Genomic DNA, 14,976 nt, shown 5'->3' on the forward strand with positions numbered 1-14,976 from the left:
GTTGTGTTATATGTTTTTGCTCATACGATTCTAGACAGTTTATGCACAAAATATGACAAAAAACTTAATGTCGCATAAAATTGAGTCGCGCCCGTCATCATCGTAGCCGCCATGACATTGGCCGTGGACGGCGAATAACGCCGCTGGCATAAAGTATGCAATTGATAGAATTTGCTGTCAAGCTTAGCATGAAGTAGGCAGCTAAGAAAGTGGTTGTTGCCGGCATTAAAAGGCAGTTAAAATTGTCGGTTTTCGTAGACTTAAACTTCGTCCTCATGACTGCGAGCGAAAAAAGCGTTTTGTTGTCTTCTTAGTTTTGTTGTAATTAAAATTTATGTAAATCTTAAGCATTTGGCACAAACTAATTCTTTTTTATTTTTATTTTTAGAGTTTAGCAAAACTTTCTTCGGCTTAGACTTTCGAGGCACTATTTTGCATAATTACCTTTGGGGTTTCTTATCTCTTACCGTCAAATCTCGATGGGTTATTTTTGTTGTTGCCAAAAACCGGTAGAAACGCAGGTGTCAATGTCACAAGAAGTATGTAAGTATGTGTGTATTTATGTATGACATACTTTTTTACACAGTCTCGACTAATCATCCAGCATCCGAAGCGAACCGAAATGCAAGCATGGCAAAAACTAGAGAATTCTCATAGAAATAGTGTAACCACTGGTCACTGCTGAAAGCTTACCAGCAACGAACTTTTTTGCAGTAATTTTTTTTCGTGCAAACTTCGTTGCAAATAAATTTTCATTGTTTATATTTTGTGTGCCATTCTCCTCTATTATCTTTTGTAAGTCTGTCAAGGTTTCTTTTTATGTATTCTTTTTATATATATATTTTTTTTATATCATCTTTTTGCAGTTTTTCCTCACAACCTAACTGCATCTGCTGCAGTCGGTTTTTGGCTGACACTTCGGAAGATTATCTGTCATTGGGTCCGCGGCAACAGGGTGGCTGCCGCGCCATAATTTTGCATAATTTCCATTGCAACCACAACAAAAAGCAACAACATTTGTGAGTCACTTAGCCATACAAACCAACAAGCATAACAATAGCAGCTTCTTTTCGTCAAACTTTTTGTTCGCGAAATGCAACGAAGGCAAGAACAAGAAACCAAGCAAAACAAGTAAGGAATGGCTAAGTTCGGATGTAACCGAACATTTTATACTCTCGCAAAGTCAAATGGTATACTCGTTTGAGATTTCTTTGTGGGTTGGCTGATATTTTCGGTAGAAGGTCAACTATAGGCACTGGGGTCCACATATTTAGTACTTAGGGGCTTGAACAGTTTTGGTTCGATTTAGACAATTTTTGGTCACAAGGTGGCATACTGTAAACGTATTATTCACGCAAAGTTTTACCCCGATATAATCATTGTTGCTTGATATGCATAGTGGAAAGTGAAAGAATCAGATGGAATTGAAAATGGTGTTATATGGGAAATAGGCGTGGTTGTAGTCCGATTTCGTCCATTTTCGCACTATAACATAGAAATATGAAAAGAACGTTATGCAACAGGTTGCGAGAGTATAAAAAAGTGTGATAGGAGTCTTAGTTTTGCGGTCGCTCGGTACTAAGTACACATAATTAGTGACGCGCGAAAAATTTCTGGGAAGTTTTGCATTTATTATAATGTGTATGTATGTAAATGAGCTGAAGAGTACGCTTTCAGTTGTTTTATTTAGTTTTTGTTTATGACGAAGGTTTTTGAACTCTTCAGAAACAGTAGGTTACATATTATGTAATATTATGTACAAGAAACAATATACCCTACAAGAAACTGCTGTTGGGTTCACCAATACACTTGCAGTTTTTATGTCAGTCGCGACGAAGAGTTAACTTTTCAACTGACCGTCACTGTTATTCTTAAACAGTGACATCTTCGAATTGTATTGCTTACATATGTAAGAATGAAATAGCTGAATGCTTTAGTACTGTCACCACTGACAGTCAAATGAATAGTAAAATGACTGTCAATGCTGATGGTTTTCAAAAAAAGCGTTTATCAACACCAATCATCATTGTTCAACACTTATATATTTGCGCAAAAAGCAACCCTGTCAAAAAGGGACGCATAAAATTCTATATAAGATTCTCAGCAACAGCGAACAATTTTTCAAACACATAAATATGTAATAAATTTTGGAAACAGAATTAGCATTGGGTATAAAAAGTTAGTGAAACTTTCAAGATCACTTTTCTCTTTGGTTTCCATTTTCATTTATTGCTTCGCAAACTAGACCGAAGAAGATAAAGTTAAAAACTAGAGGCACAAACAAAATTTTCAAAATTGTCTGCAATTATCATATTGTAATTTGAGTAAGTGAAATAACGGTGCTTTTTTGTATGAAATCATTGTCGATTGCGCTGCATTCCGGGAAAATCTTCCAAAAATTATAGTTTTTGGGCGTAATTCTTCTACGTTACTTTAATATGAAGAGAGCTTAGTAGGAAGTCATGGTGTTTTGGTGAAAGTTGCGAAACGTTGAAAAGCAGACGGATACACACAAAAGCAAGGAAATCGGGTGTCATATGAATTGAAGCCAAGGGAATAAGGAAGACGATTTTGCATGTTAGAAATGCTCCTTGAACGCTACAAAAATAAGTCGTTTTTGCATCAGATTGTGATTGTTGATAAAAAATGGATCCATTACGACAACCTTAAACCCAAAAAACAAATCATATGTTATACTTGGCAAACCAGTTCTAAAACTGGGTGAAACCATTAATGGGGAACGCTACCAAAAACAACTCATCAAGTTGCAGCGAGGAATTATAATTATAGACGCAATAGGAATATGACTTTTGAATAATATAAATAAATAATTAGCATGAGTTTATGTAATCACCTAAGTACAACTTTCTAATCAACACAAGTGATGCGTAGCCCAACATATAAAAACTACTAGCAAAATGATAACAGATGTAGACATCATATACATAATTCTTATCAGCGCTAGACGGACGGACATCAAAGTATTTCTAGACCTGCAATTTGTTGCTACATTTTAATTAATAAAAGTGCTTTTTATGTTTTTCATAGTTTATGGAGAAAATGTATCTGTTTTCCTGCAATGTCATGCAGTTCACATTCTCTCACTTAGAATGCATAGTCATAAAGTGTTACTTTTGTGAGTAATTGGTATTTTTCTTTTTTTTTATTGCAATCTATAGAAATATAAGCATTTCCGCAATTGCAAGAAAAAACAATTTGTCATCACCTCCGGTAACAACTACGTACATATTTGTTGCCATTTAAACGGTCAGCTTAAATTGTACAGCTGCGATTAATTCCTGTTTCCCCAAAGACGCCCACTCGAAAACTATTTTCGAGAAATTGTAATGAAGAATTGAAAAAGGCGAGCAATAATATATGGTAAATGGCGAGCGGAGAGTACTTGTCCATGACCGACAGTTGTGTCCACTTAATGCAGACATAGCTTAAATAAGAAGCATTTCCATATAAAATATAGCACATAGTTGAGTAGATATGTAAACAAGTGTAAGCCCACATGCACAAACAGATGGTTTCCTATTCTTTATTTGTTGGTGTGTATAAAGTGGTTGTGCTGTCGGATTTTCTGCAGTTTTTAATTTTTTTACTGAATTTTTTATTTGTTATTCTTTTCTATTTATTCGCTTTCTTCTATCACATTTTCAAATCTGTATTATTGTTCCGTTCTTGTGTACTCAAATTGTTTACTAAAAAAAATTCCAACAATTATAATACTAGATATATAGTACAAATGTGTATACAAATCAAATATAGCTGACGTCTACTCTCAAATCAAATAAATCAAAAAACAAATAAAAAAAATAGCTCGTTTTGCCCGCTTCTGTTTGTCTTGCGTGGTCCTCGGTTGAATGATACTTGGTATTATTTCTCACTCACATGATCTTTTCACACTTTCAAGCGAACGACATTTGATTTTGGATTAGAATTTTATTGTATTTTTTGCACTTGTGATTTAGAAATCGCCGTCCAAAAGTTATAATAAAAATAAATTAATTAGGGGTGGGATTGTGCTCCACACACATCGATTTTAACTCGCCAGAATCTATGGGAGCTTAGTTCGGCTGTTCTTTCGCATCCACTTAATAGACCGGACCTGACAACACTACCTATTCCTGTTAATGGCGAATAATTGTCCGGTAAAAAATTCACCTCAAGAGAAGCTTTTGAAAATCGACTGTCCCAGTTTTTTCCGTCAGGGACCAGGGTTTCTATAAGTATAGCATTAAAAAAATTACCTGCAAAATGGCAACAAGTTGTCGAAAAACATGATGCATATTTGAGCTAAATCGGATCATTCTAACTATAATTTTTAATGTAATGCATAAACAAATGATTTTTTTTTACAAGATCTTATATGTATATTTTATAACTTTTGCCAAGTAGGAATAAACTCAAGAATATTCAGTTAACCCGCGCGATTTATTCATAAGTTACCCCCGTATAACGAGAGAATTTATAGTTTACAATGTCATAAGCAAATAAATGGAAAGTGGCAACATAGTCACTCTGTCAAATTTTCAAAGCATTTGTAAACAATGCTTCTTTCATTCGTGACGTCACGACTTTACATTTAGCTGTCAAACGTATTCCAAAGAAAATAACGGCAGAACGCTGTCTTAAACTCTATCTATCATTAATGGGTTTTTATCAATTAATCGATGATGCAAGATCAGAAAATGATTTTTAAAAATGCTGGAAGCACGCATAGCAAATTCATGAATCTTATATTGGGTTAATTAAGGTGACACGAAAAATCCGTGTGGAACGTTAAGGGTAAAAGACTTAAGTTATAAATATACTTTTTATTATTTTTACCAACCCATTTTAAGCTAAACATAGTCGAATAATTATTTAAAATACGGAAGAAGAAAAAGATAATAAAAGATATCGTTATCTGATGGTATAAATGTTGAATTGAACCAAAAAATCTACAATATTTTTGGAAACTCGAAAACAGCGATTTATGGGTACCACATCATTGCAGAACGCTACAGAGTTGCATAAGTTTGTAATCGAACATTTTTAAATCGAAAATATGTTAGCAAGCAATTTTCTTATCGTATCAAGCCTACGGCGTCTAAAGGATTTTCTGATGTATAAGTATATAATAGATATGTTATTATGGCTTGAATTGGTATAGCCTTCAAGCCAACACTGTTATATTAGCCTTGAGTAAATCTCTAAAACAAACCTGAATTAAATATTTTCTGCAATAATTTTAGAATCTAGTATCAAGTAAAAGAGAGTTTAACAGTTTTTTTTATTTACAAATATATTCATAGCTAAATCTTAATACAAGTTTTGACTAAATGTGAGTTTTGTAACGATGCAGGTTAAAAAATTTGAATTTTACTGAAGGACAGCACAAATTTAGGCACACTTGAGTTAGTAGATGTATGTATATATGTACATACGCAGTAAAGGCTTGCACTAAGCAACCAGGTTTACATATACATACATATGCCTATATTTATAAGTAAGCACGTAAATAATTCCATTTAAAAATGGAAATCATAGCCAGTTGGCGAGGCTACATTAAATTATGCGCGCATGCGCCACACAACTCTATAAGCAAAGTAACTAGGCTTTAAATATAAGCTTATGTACAAAAAAAAACCAAAGGCAAAAGTGTCAGCAATAATGCGTACTTCAACCGCACTATGAAAGCATACTAATTTTATTTTTAAAAGCAAACACACAAACATACAAATGCACATACATACATATAATATATAGAGAGTTGCAGGTGAATTCACTTTTAATAGAGGTAAAATATCAAAATGCTGAGCCATTATGACAACTTAATTCTGCATTGACCAAAAGTAATTGCAATATGTTATCAAATACGTTTAACAGCTAAAACACACACACACAAACAAGCAAATTGGCATTTAAATTAGTATGCAAAAAGAAATTAAAAATCAAAACAAAGTGATATGTCTTATTGAGCGCCTGCCATTAGCATTGTCCGCAGCCGAAATGTCACCTAGTCAGACTAGTTGCCATGAAGAAAGTAGAAATGTATTTTCTTTTACGCGTACATTCCAATGAGTACGCTAACAAGCATTGCTAGATTTGTTTGTGTAATAAAAATTCACATTTTTCAATCGCCGCGATTACCGGCCGCTTGACCCGCTTCGACACGCCTATTTAAAGCTTAAGTAGGCAAATATTCGTTACTCGTTTAAAAAAATGTGGAAATTCATAAGCGGCATGCAAATTTCAAATTAACTGTCATTTTCGCCGGCTGTGACTTCGCGCAATGTGTCAACAAGCGTTTGACTGATTGTCATGTTTACTTTGCGTCGCATGCAGCTCGGTTAATTTCTTTTCTTTGTGTGCTTTTTTCCCCATTCCATTTGTTTGTGCTATATGTTTGTTTGTTTACTCGTTGTTTTTTATATTTTTTCTTTACTTGTCTGCCTGTCAATTCTGCGCTTTCGTTATACTCACATCGATAAGTGGGTAGAGTCACATGCACGAGTGTTCATAGTTCTGTTTGTTGTTGCAAATTATTTCTTCTTATTTCTTTGCTATTTATGCCGTTTTATTTGTGCCAAAATTTTCGTGCTTCATTCCACTTTATAAAAATCATTCGGCAAACTTGTTAATTATTTATGTAAATTTTGTTCTTCTACGCAATTTATCATGTTTTTTTTACTCTCGAGTTTATTAATGCCACTGGCCACTGTTAGCGTTCGCTCATTGATCACATGTGCAAATGCGTTCCAACAACAGAATTGAATAGTGGAATAAATTAATAATTTCACATTTGCTTTATATTTTGAGGAAACGTGAAAGAATGCCGGGGCCAAAAGTGAAATTTTGCAGATAGTAATTACTATTTTTTCCAGCAAAGAAATTAGTGCAAGTGATAAAATAATTGAGGGAAGAATGAATGAGAGAATAATTGTTGGTTACTAAAATGGAATACAAAATAATGGCTGGAAAAGCAATAAGGAAGGAAAGGAAGTTTAACTGAACTAAATAAGCAGAGATAAATTGCAGAGCTAAGGAAAACAAAAACAGGAAAAAACATAAACTTCGGCTGCACCGAAGCTATAATACACTTAACAGGTTCATTTCTTATAGCATAAAAGGGTATAATAAAATCTTCATCTTGATTGCGATATATCAGTTTGTATGGCCGCTATTGCCGATCTGAACAATATGTTTGCAGATTGTAGCGCTGCCTTAGACGATGCAATTCCCACAACAGCCGGTTCTGCGATACCGGAATTGACCCGGATTTTATCCGGCCAAGGGCTGTTATTTCGACGATCTAACCCTGTTTGGATCGGTAAGTTTTAGATTAAGTTTGTCGTCACTGGAGCAACGCCTAGCAGCAGGGTTGCTCCGTATCCTCCTGACCCGTGCTGGCATCGAGTCCAACCCGGGCCCCGAGGTATTCTACTGCTGCGTATGCGCAAAAAGGCTCCATCCAAATTCCACCTCGGTTAGGTGCAATACATGCAATGGATGGAGCCATCTTAAGACCTGCTCGGGCCTTAAGACACACAGGGAGTGGACCACGAGTTACGTGGCCCCATGCTGTCAACGCAATAATGCGACATTTGCCTCAACGGCCGTGCAACCTGCACCATGTTCGCGCACTGCGCTGCCACTCCAGTCGAGTGGCCAAAATAGGACCTCCACGGTCCTTAGGAGCTCACAAAGACAGCACAACTCCCAATCTGACCAACCTCCCCCCCACCTTCATCCAGCTCCAATCCCCGTGCGAGAACCACACAGCAACTCCTGGTTCCTCGCACAGTCTGTTCCGTGTGTCAGACCATAATACGCAGGAATGTCACATCAGTCAAGTGCAATTCTTGTACTGGCTGGTGTCACTTTCTGTCGTGTTCTGGCCTGCGCACCACACGAGAGTGGAGTGCGTTGTATGTTGCCCCATGCTGTGGGAGTCTGCCCCCGCAATCACAAACAGTGGCGTCGCCAACCAACACCATAGTGCGACAACCGCCCATGCGGATAGCACAGCTGCAACAACCACCACCTACACGCACCCCACTCACCCCTAGGATCACGACTGGACACCCGCGACAAACGCGACTCTTACAATTCAACTGCAACGGACTCCAGAGCAAGATCGAGGAGATAGTTGCATTTATGAGCCGGGAGCGCGTAACGATAGCTGCGGTCCAAGAAACCAAGTTAAACAGCCGCTCAGATCTTCTGAGTTGTGCAGGTTTCAACGTTTTACGTAAGGATCGCGAGCGAGATAATGGTGGAGGCCTAGCCTTCATATTGCACAACACCGTGCAATATCGTCTAATCGATGTTGACATCGACCGCAGGGACACTACCCTAGAATGTCAGGGAATAGCTGTCCGGTCAGGCGATGTCGAGCTCGAAATATTTAATATATACATCCCCCCAGTTACATGTTGCCCAACAGGATATCACCCGAATATAGATGCGCTACTTCGTGGTGAAAACCGTCTGGTGCTAGGCGACTTTAACGCGCATCACGATCTTTGGCATTCCTGCCTGTCAAACGATCGTAGGGGGATGGAGCTGGCGGAACAGATAGACGATTCGACATTCTGCACAATGAATGACGAAGCCCCCACCAGAATTATGGGCACCTGTAATAGCTCGCCAGATATTACCATCGCTAGCGGTGGTCTGATAAATAGTATAACCTGGCGACCTATGCTAACTCTTGCATCAGACCATCTGCCCATAATTATCTCGATCGAGAAACCTCCTGACTTTATTTCTGTGGATAACCGCACCTATGTTAACTTTAACAAAGCTAACTGGGTCGGCTTCACAGAATTTACTGAGAGCACCTTCAACGCACTATCCATTCCTACGGACGTCATCGTTGGCGAGCGTCAATTCCGCAAGGTGATCGCTGCTGCTACAGCTCGCTTCATACCGGCTGGAAGAATAGCGGAACTCCGCCCTAATTTCCCAGCCGAAGCAGCTGTATTAGCAAATGAGCGCGACACCTTACGCCATGCCGATCCCTGTGATCCCCGAATAAGGGATCTCAATTTGGAGATTCGGCAAATGGTAAACCATCATAAGCGGACAAAATGGATAGAGCACCTGAAGTCCTGCAACCTCTCCACCGGTGTGAGTAAGCTTTGGACTACTGTCAAGGCCCTGTCAAATCCGAGGAAACATGACGATCGGGTTGAAATCCAATTCGATGGCCATGCCTCCTCGGACCCGAAGAAGTGCGCGAGCTACTTTAGCCGGCAGTTTATACTGCACCCTTCGACCGACAAGGCCAAACGATGTGTTACCCGACGGTTGCGCAAAATGCCAAAAGACTGCGCACCACTTACTTTCACCGATGAGGAGGTTCAGAATGTCATCAAAAAGGCGAAATCATCCAAATCCATCGGCCCTGACGGAATAAACATGCTGATGTTAAAACATCTAGGCCCAACGGGAGTAAACTACCTCACCAAGGTCCTCAACCTGTCGATATCCACTCTTCAAATACCCGATGTGTGGAAAGTCGGAAGAGTGGTCCCACTACTGAAACCTGGGAAACCCGCCAACAAAGGGGAGTCTTATCGCCCGATAACTCCCCTTTCCCCAGTAGTGAAGACACTTGAGGCCTTGTTACTCCCGTCATTCACCCACCACCTGAGCCTAGCAGACCATCAGCATGGTTTCCGTAAAGTGCACAGTACCACCACAGCACTTAGCGTCATAAACGCCCAGATAGTTCATGGCCTGAACCAGAAGCCACCCTGCGAGAGGACGATCCTCGTAGCGTTGGACTTGTCAAAAGCTTTTGACACAGTCAATCACGCAACGCTACTTGAGGACCTGGAACAATCAACGCTCCCTCCAGGGTTGAAGCGGTGGACCATGAACTACCTGAGCGGTCGACACTCATCCGTACTATTTCGAGGTCAAAACTCCAAACTCAGAAAAATTAAACAGGGGGTTCCGCAGGGCGGTGTCCTCTCCCCGCTACTGTTTAATTTCTACATTTCGAAACTCCCCCAGCCACCAGCGGGAATTTCAATGACCTCGTACGCAGATGACTGTACGATATTGACGTCGGGCAATGGAATCGATGGCATGTGTTCAAAAGTAAACGGCTACCTCTCCGATCTTTCTCGCTTCTTTTCTGCAAGGAACTTAACACTCTCCCCCACTAAATCCACAGCGACCATCTTCACCAATTGGACGAAGGAGTACAGACTGGACCTGAACATTTCAGTCGATGGCACAAAAATTCCGACAGTAAATAACCCTAAAATTTTAGGCGTCACTTTGGACAGTCTGTGCTCTTTCACTCCTCACACGACCGCGATAACTGCCAAAGTACAGAGCCGCAACAAAATCCTCAAGTCGCTTGCCGGCAGCTCATGGGGAAAGGACAAAGAAACGTTGTTGGCAACATACAAGGCAATCGGCCGGCCGGTCCTCAATTATGCAGCCGCAATATGGTCGCCTGGATGTAGTGACACGCAGAATAAGAAGCTCCAGACTTGTCAGAACACTGCACTCCGGACTATCACGGGGTGCCTCTTGATGTCCCCAATCGAACACCTACACAGTGAGGCCCGTATGCTTCCGGTTAAGGAACATAATGAGCTCCTCTCCAAGCAGTTTCTGCTGGGATGTTTTCGCAGAAACCACCCCTGCAGACGCCTGCTTGCAGCGGAGCAGCCTCCTAGGAACATCAAGAGGTCCTTCCTTGACTACGTCGACGACATCAGACAGCACGTCGACCAAACTTCGGACGCAACTAACTTCAGACAAGCACTGACCGCCATTCACAGTGGAGCCATTAACACCTTCACCGACTCCCTTTCAGTGAATGGCGTAATACGAGTCAAACCACCACCCATTGCAGACACAGAGCTCGAGTTGCCTCGCGAATCTAGAGTGACCCTCGCGCAACTTCGTTCTGGATACTGTAGCAGGTTAAACTCCTACCTATCCAGAATAGACCCCGACATACTAAACACATGTCCTGCATGCAATGAGTCTCCGCATGACACTAACCACCTCTTTGCATGCCCTACAAACCCCACTCATCTAACACCCCTTTCCCTATGGTCCGACCCCGTCGAAACAGCTCGTTTCCTGGGCCTTCCGTTAGATGACCTCGACGACAACGAATCTAGAATTTATCACCCAAACGGGGATTAGATAATCGTTATAACAACAACAACGATAATCTATGCTAAATTTCGTGAAGATAATCTCTTCAAATAAAAAAATATTACATACAAGAACTTGTTTTTGATCGGTCTGTTTATATGACAGCTATAAGCTATAGTGGTACAATATCGGCAGTTCCGACAAGTGAGCAAATTCAGGGTAAAAATATACTAAAATTTAACAGTATGGAACGAAGATAAATGGTTTGAATTGACACAAAAAATATTAAATCGATATTATTATTGTAAAATGGTTTTCTTCGACTTTGCGAGGTATCAAGAGCTTGGTCCAGCTAGTTCCAATTAACTCACCATAGGTACGTATTAAACATTGTCACCGGAATAACTTAAAATTTAATTGAGCCAAGCAGAATTCGCTTAACAAAAGCAAATAAAAATTCTTCCGTACGAGGCCTCATCAGTATTCATTAACATTGAGTGCGCTTATTGACATTCGACAGGCGAGCCACAGGCAGCCAGCCAGCCCACCAGGCACTTAATTCATTACCAAAATGGTCAACGGAGAATGCAATTCCACTGCAATAGAGTAATTAAATACGAATTTGCGGATCGAGTGGAACAACAACATAAAATACGTACATAAAAATCCGTACAAAATAACAAAAAAAAAAAAAAAAATATGTGTGTCCACTTCAAGTGCCAGCCGGCAAATTACGGAAATCAGATAGTCTAGACGAGCTATGCCACATGGAGGAATGATGGTAATGTATGTGACGCACGACACGCAGTGACACAAACCAAATCGTCCAGTGAAAACACGGAAGTAAACAACCCCCGAAAGCAGACAAACGAACACAGCGGTAGGGACAGCGTGCGGATGGTAACACACCGAGACCGGCAGACAGAGAACACAATGAAAAGGTTTGGCCATTTGTGAGCATATGAAAGCGTCAGGCAACGAGATGACCAGCTGTACTGAAACAACGCCAGTTAGGTGGGTTATATGGATGAGTAACATGATTACTTGTTCAGGGAAGTTTATAACCACAGAGAACGCAGCAGTCCAAAGTGGTGCCCAGCGGGTGTGGTACGCGAAAATCATTACAATATTTTACAGGAACTAGATAGGTGCAATAAATTAAATAACCACTAAAGAAGTAAAAACTTTAAGGTACCTACGAAAAAAATTCACTACCTGAGGCGGTTTGGAGTTGAAATTGGACATAAAGAATGGAAAGTTATATGGACGTTAAACGCGAAACTTAACAGCGGATACTTATTAATAGAAACACACGTGTTTTCTGCTCTCATGCAGCAGAAAGAAAGCAAAAAATATGGCTAATCGCGAGTTAATATCGACTGAGACAAGTAAGAACCGTGGCAGAGAGACACTAATGTACACAACTTATGGCTCAGATGGCCAACGAAATTTGCATGAGAGTCGCAGAACCTGTTTGTAGCGACAGATAAGGAAAACTAAAAGGCAATGAAATATTTTTATGAATATGAGTGTAGGTATATAAGTAACGTTGTGCAAAAGAATCACAATTTGAGTCAGAAGAATTATGAAAAAAAAAACAAGTGACTCGAACTAGAACTTTAAGTCCTGCCCACGGGCACAAATTATGCCAGCCTTGTCATAAGGAACACAAAAAAGAGAGCTGCCAATCGATAATTATTTTTTTGTAGTTTTTTTTTATCAATGTTATTAAATCTAAGATCAATAAACATATGATATATAAATACATGTACATATACATACATACATATAATATATAAATCCCTTTCTACAGGAAATATTATAATAATGGGTATTTTTTGCAATTCTTTCTCATATAAAAAAAATTTATCGAAGTTCTGACTGCTGCGTACAGGTAAGTGAATACACAGATTGCCACGCACACTTAAGAACAAGTCGTGGCTTGTAAGGCATTACCTCTGGTTGACGCCATAATGGGTTAATAGCCAATTTGTTTGTCTCATATTTTAGTTGGTCTTATTAAGCATCAATAACGTAAATTTTGCTTTAGTTTACGTGTTTAAAGTGGCCGCCTGAATCTGATAAAGACGATAGCATAATATTCCAGGCTTTATAGTATGTTATTTAAGTAACATTGAAGTTCAGACCAATAATATACCTAAGTTTAAGTTGCTCCTTCATTTGATATAAATTCGTCCAAAATATTCCGAAATTTTTTTCTCAACACCATAACTTTATTGCACACCTGTTTACACTAGAGGATTAATTGAAACCTTTGCTCTCATTTTATTCATTTTATTTATTGTTTAAACATTGTTCCATCTATATTCAACAATTTAAAATTTTACAATATAATATTTAAGCCTATATAATTTATCTTGTGTCACTTTTCTAGGTACTTACCCAAAGTTGCGTTCCCCAACTCATCTTGTTGGCGCTTTCTGCTTGTTCGTCCGCCAGTTTTGCGTTTATGTTATTTAAGCCAGACAGTAAATTCACAAAAAAATACCTTTTGTATCCAACAATTTGTTGTTGTTTTTATTTTTGACACTCACTCCGAAACACTACCGATGTAGGTTTACTAGTCCTAAACGTTGTAAAACAAAAATCCAGTCTTTTACACAGCTAAAATATGAATAATTTACTCCTGTTGCTGCTAGTGGGGTAGAACACAGCCGCCAACAGTAACAGCAGGCGGGTTCAAGAGTTACTTCTAATTCACAAAAATTTCTATATTGAAACAAAAATATTAAAGTAATTTATTTACTAAAGCTATAAAAAAAAATAATGAAACGTTGTATGTCCGTTTGTTTATACGCGCGACGATGAAACGCGAGCAACGTGCAAAGGGCGGCGAGCAGGTAGAACGCGACAACGACGCGATGCAGGTAAGACCGGAAAGAAAATATGTAAAGTAAACTGGTAATAAAGCCGAAACTGAGTTTCAATTCTAGAATTGCTTCACACGCTAACAAATGTGGTGGTGGCGATAGTGGATTTTATGCTTGTTTCTACTGTGCGCTTTGCGGACACCACAACTTCCACTACTGCTCGCGTTGTTATTTACATACATACATATGTATATGCAGCAATATTTCTAGTTGTTTTTGCTTTTCTTGCACTTATAAAGTTACGGTCATTAAATAAAAGTATTCAGAAATATTTTAGGAAAGCAAGCGTAGTGATAAATATAGTTCACAAAACGTAAGAGCTATAATAACCGAACTAACTCCATTAAACGCGACTCCACTTAAGTAATATGCATAGTATGTACGGTGTAATATGTGTGCATGTAAGAAATTCTGAGATGTAGATAGAAAAAATGTCTTTAACTTCACAAAATACGCACAATTTCTTTTCCGGAAAAGTAAATTTAAAAGCGAACTTGTAGGCTACTTTTCACTTATCTGCCAGGAATATTGGTTTCATAACAATTTTTACACTTTTTCAATATAAATTTAGCACATTACGCGAGAATTTTTCCAAACACTGACGTTTTTTTTAATGAAATCAAACGAAATGGAACGAAATATTGATCAAAAAATTTTCGTGAACTGAAATTTGACTTTTTTTATATATTAAAAAATTTTACTTTGTTTTAGATATTCACAGCATATATGAGTTTTAATTACTTTGCGAGAACACAAATAGGAATTTATAAAAATCAACTATAAGCATGTCACTTAGGCAAACCCTGGAGAAGTTGCATATAAAATTCAACACAATATAGCTTTATTATTTAACGAACGTATTCTGCAAATAAACACAGAAATTCTTGGGTTCAGAAAATTTCGCACATTTGCATGGAACTGCAGTCGACAATTCTCCTTTCGTTATTTTTATGTTTTTTGTTGT

The 14,976-nt window shown here is 38.7% G+C and overlaps 1 protein-coding gene across 26 annotated transcripts in view; it reads right to left on the reverse strand.

Annotated features, from left to right (window-relative positions):
* The window catches only part of Cip4 (formin-binding protein 1-like Cip4), a 127,982-nt gene that overhangs the window by 112,650 nt on the left and 356 nt on the right, over positions 1 to 14,976 (reverse strand). For 6 of the 26 annotated variants that reach the window (XM_070111829.1, XM_070111831.1, XM_070111828.1 and 3 more), the window contains exons 1-2: positions 14,471 to 14,652; positions 13,525 to 13,851 (exon numbers count right to left, since the gene is read on the reverse strand). In XM_070111829.1, coding sequence (XP_069967930.1) covers positions 13,525 to 13,548 — 24 coding nt within the window. In that variant the 5' untranslated portion in view covers positions 13,549 to 13,851; positions 14,471 to 14,652. Of the gene's footprint in view, positions 1 to 13,524; positions 13,852 to 14,470; positions 14,653 to 14,976 lie in introns of those variants that run through there. The other 20 variants (XM_070111830.1, XM_070111833.1, XM_070111839.1 and 17 more) reach the window with 11 other exon arrangements.

This window comes from Bactrocera oleae, chromosome 6 (assembly GCF_042242935.1).
Source record: "Bactrocera oleae isolate idBacOlea1 chromosome 6, idBacOlea1, whole genome shotgun sequence".
NCBI classification, from domain to species: domain Eukaryota; kingdom Metazoa; phylum Arthropoda; class Insecta; order Diptera; family Tephritidae; genus Bactrocera; species Bactrocera oleae.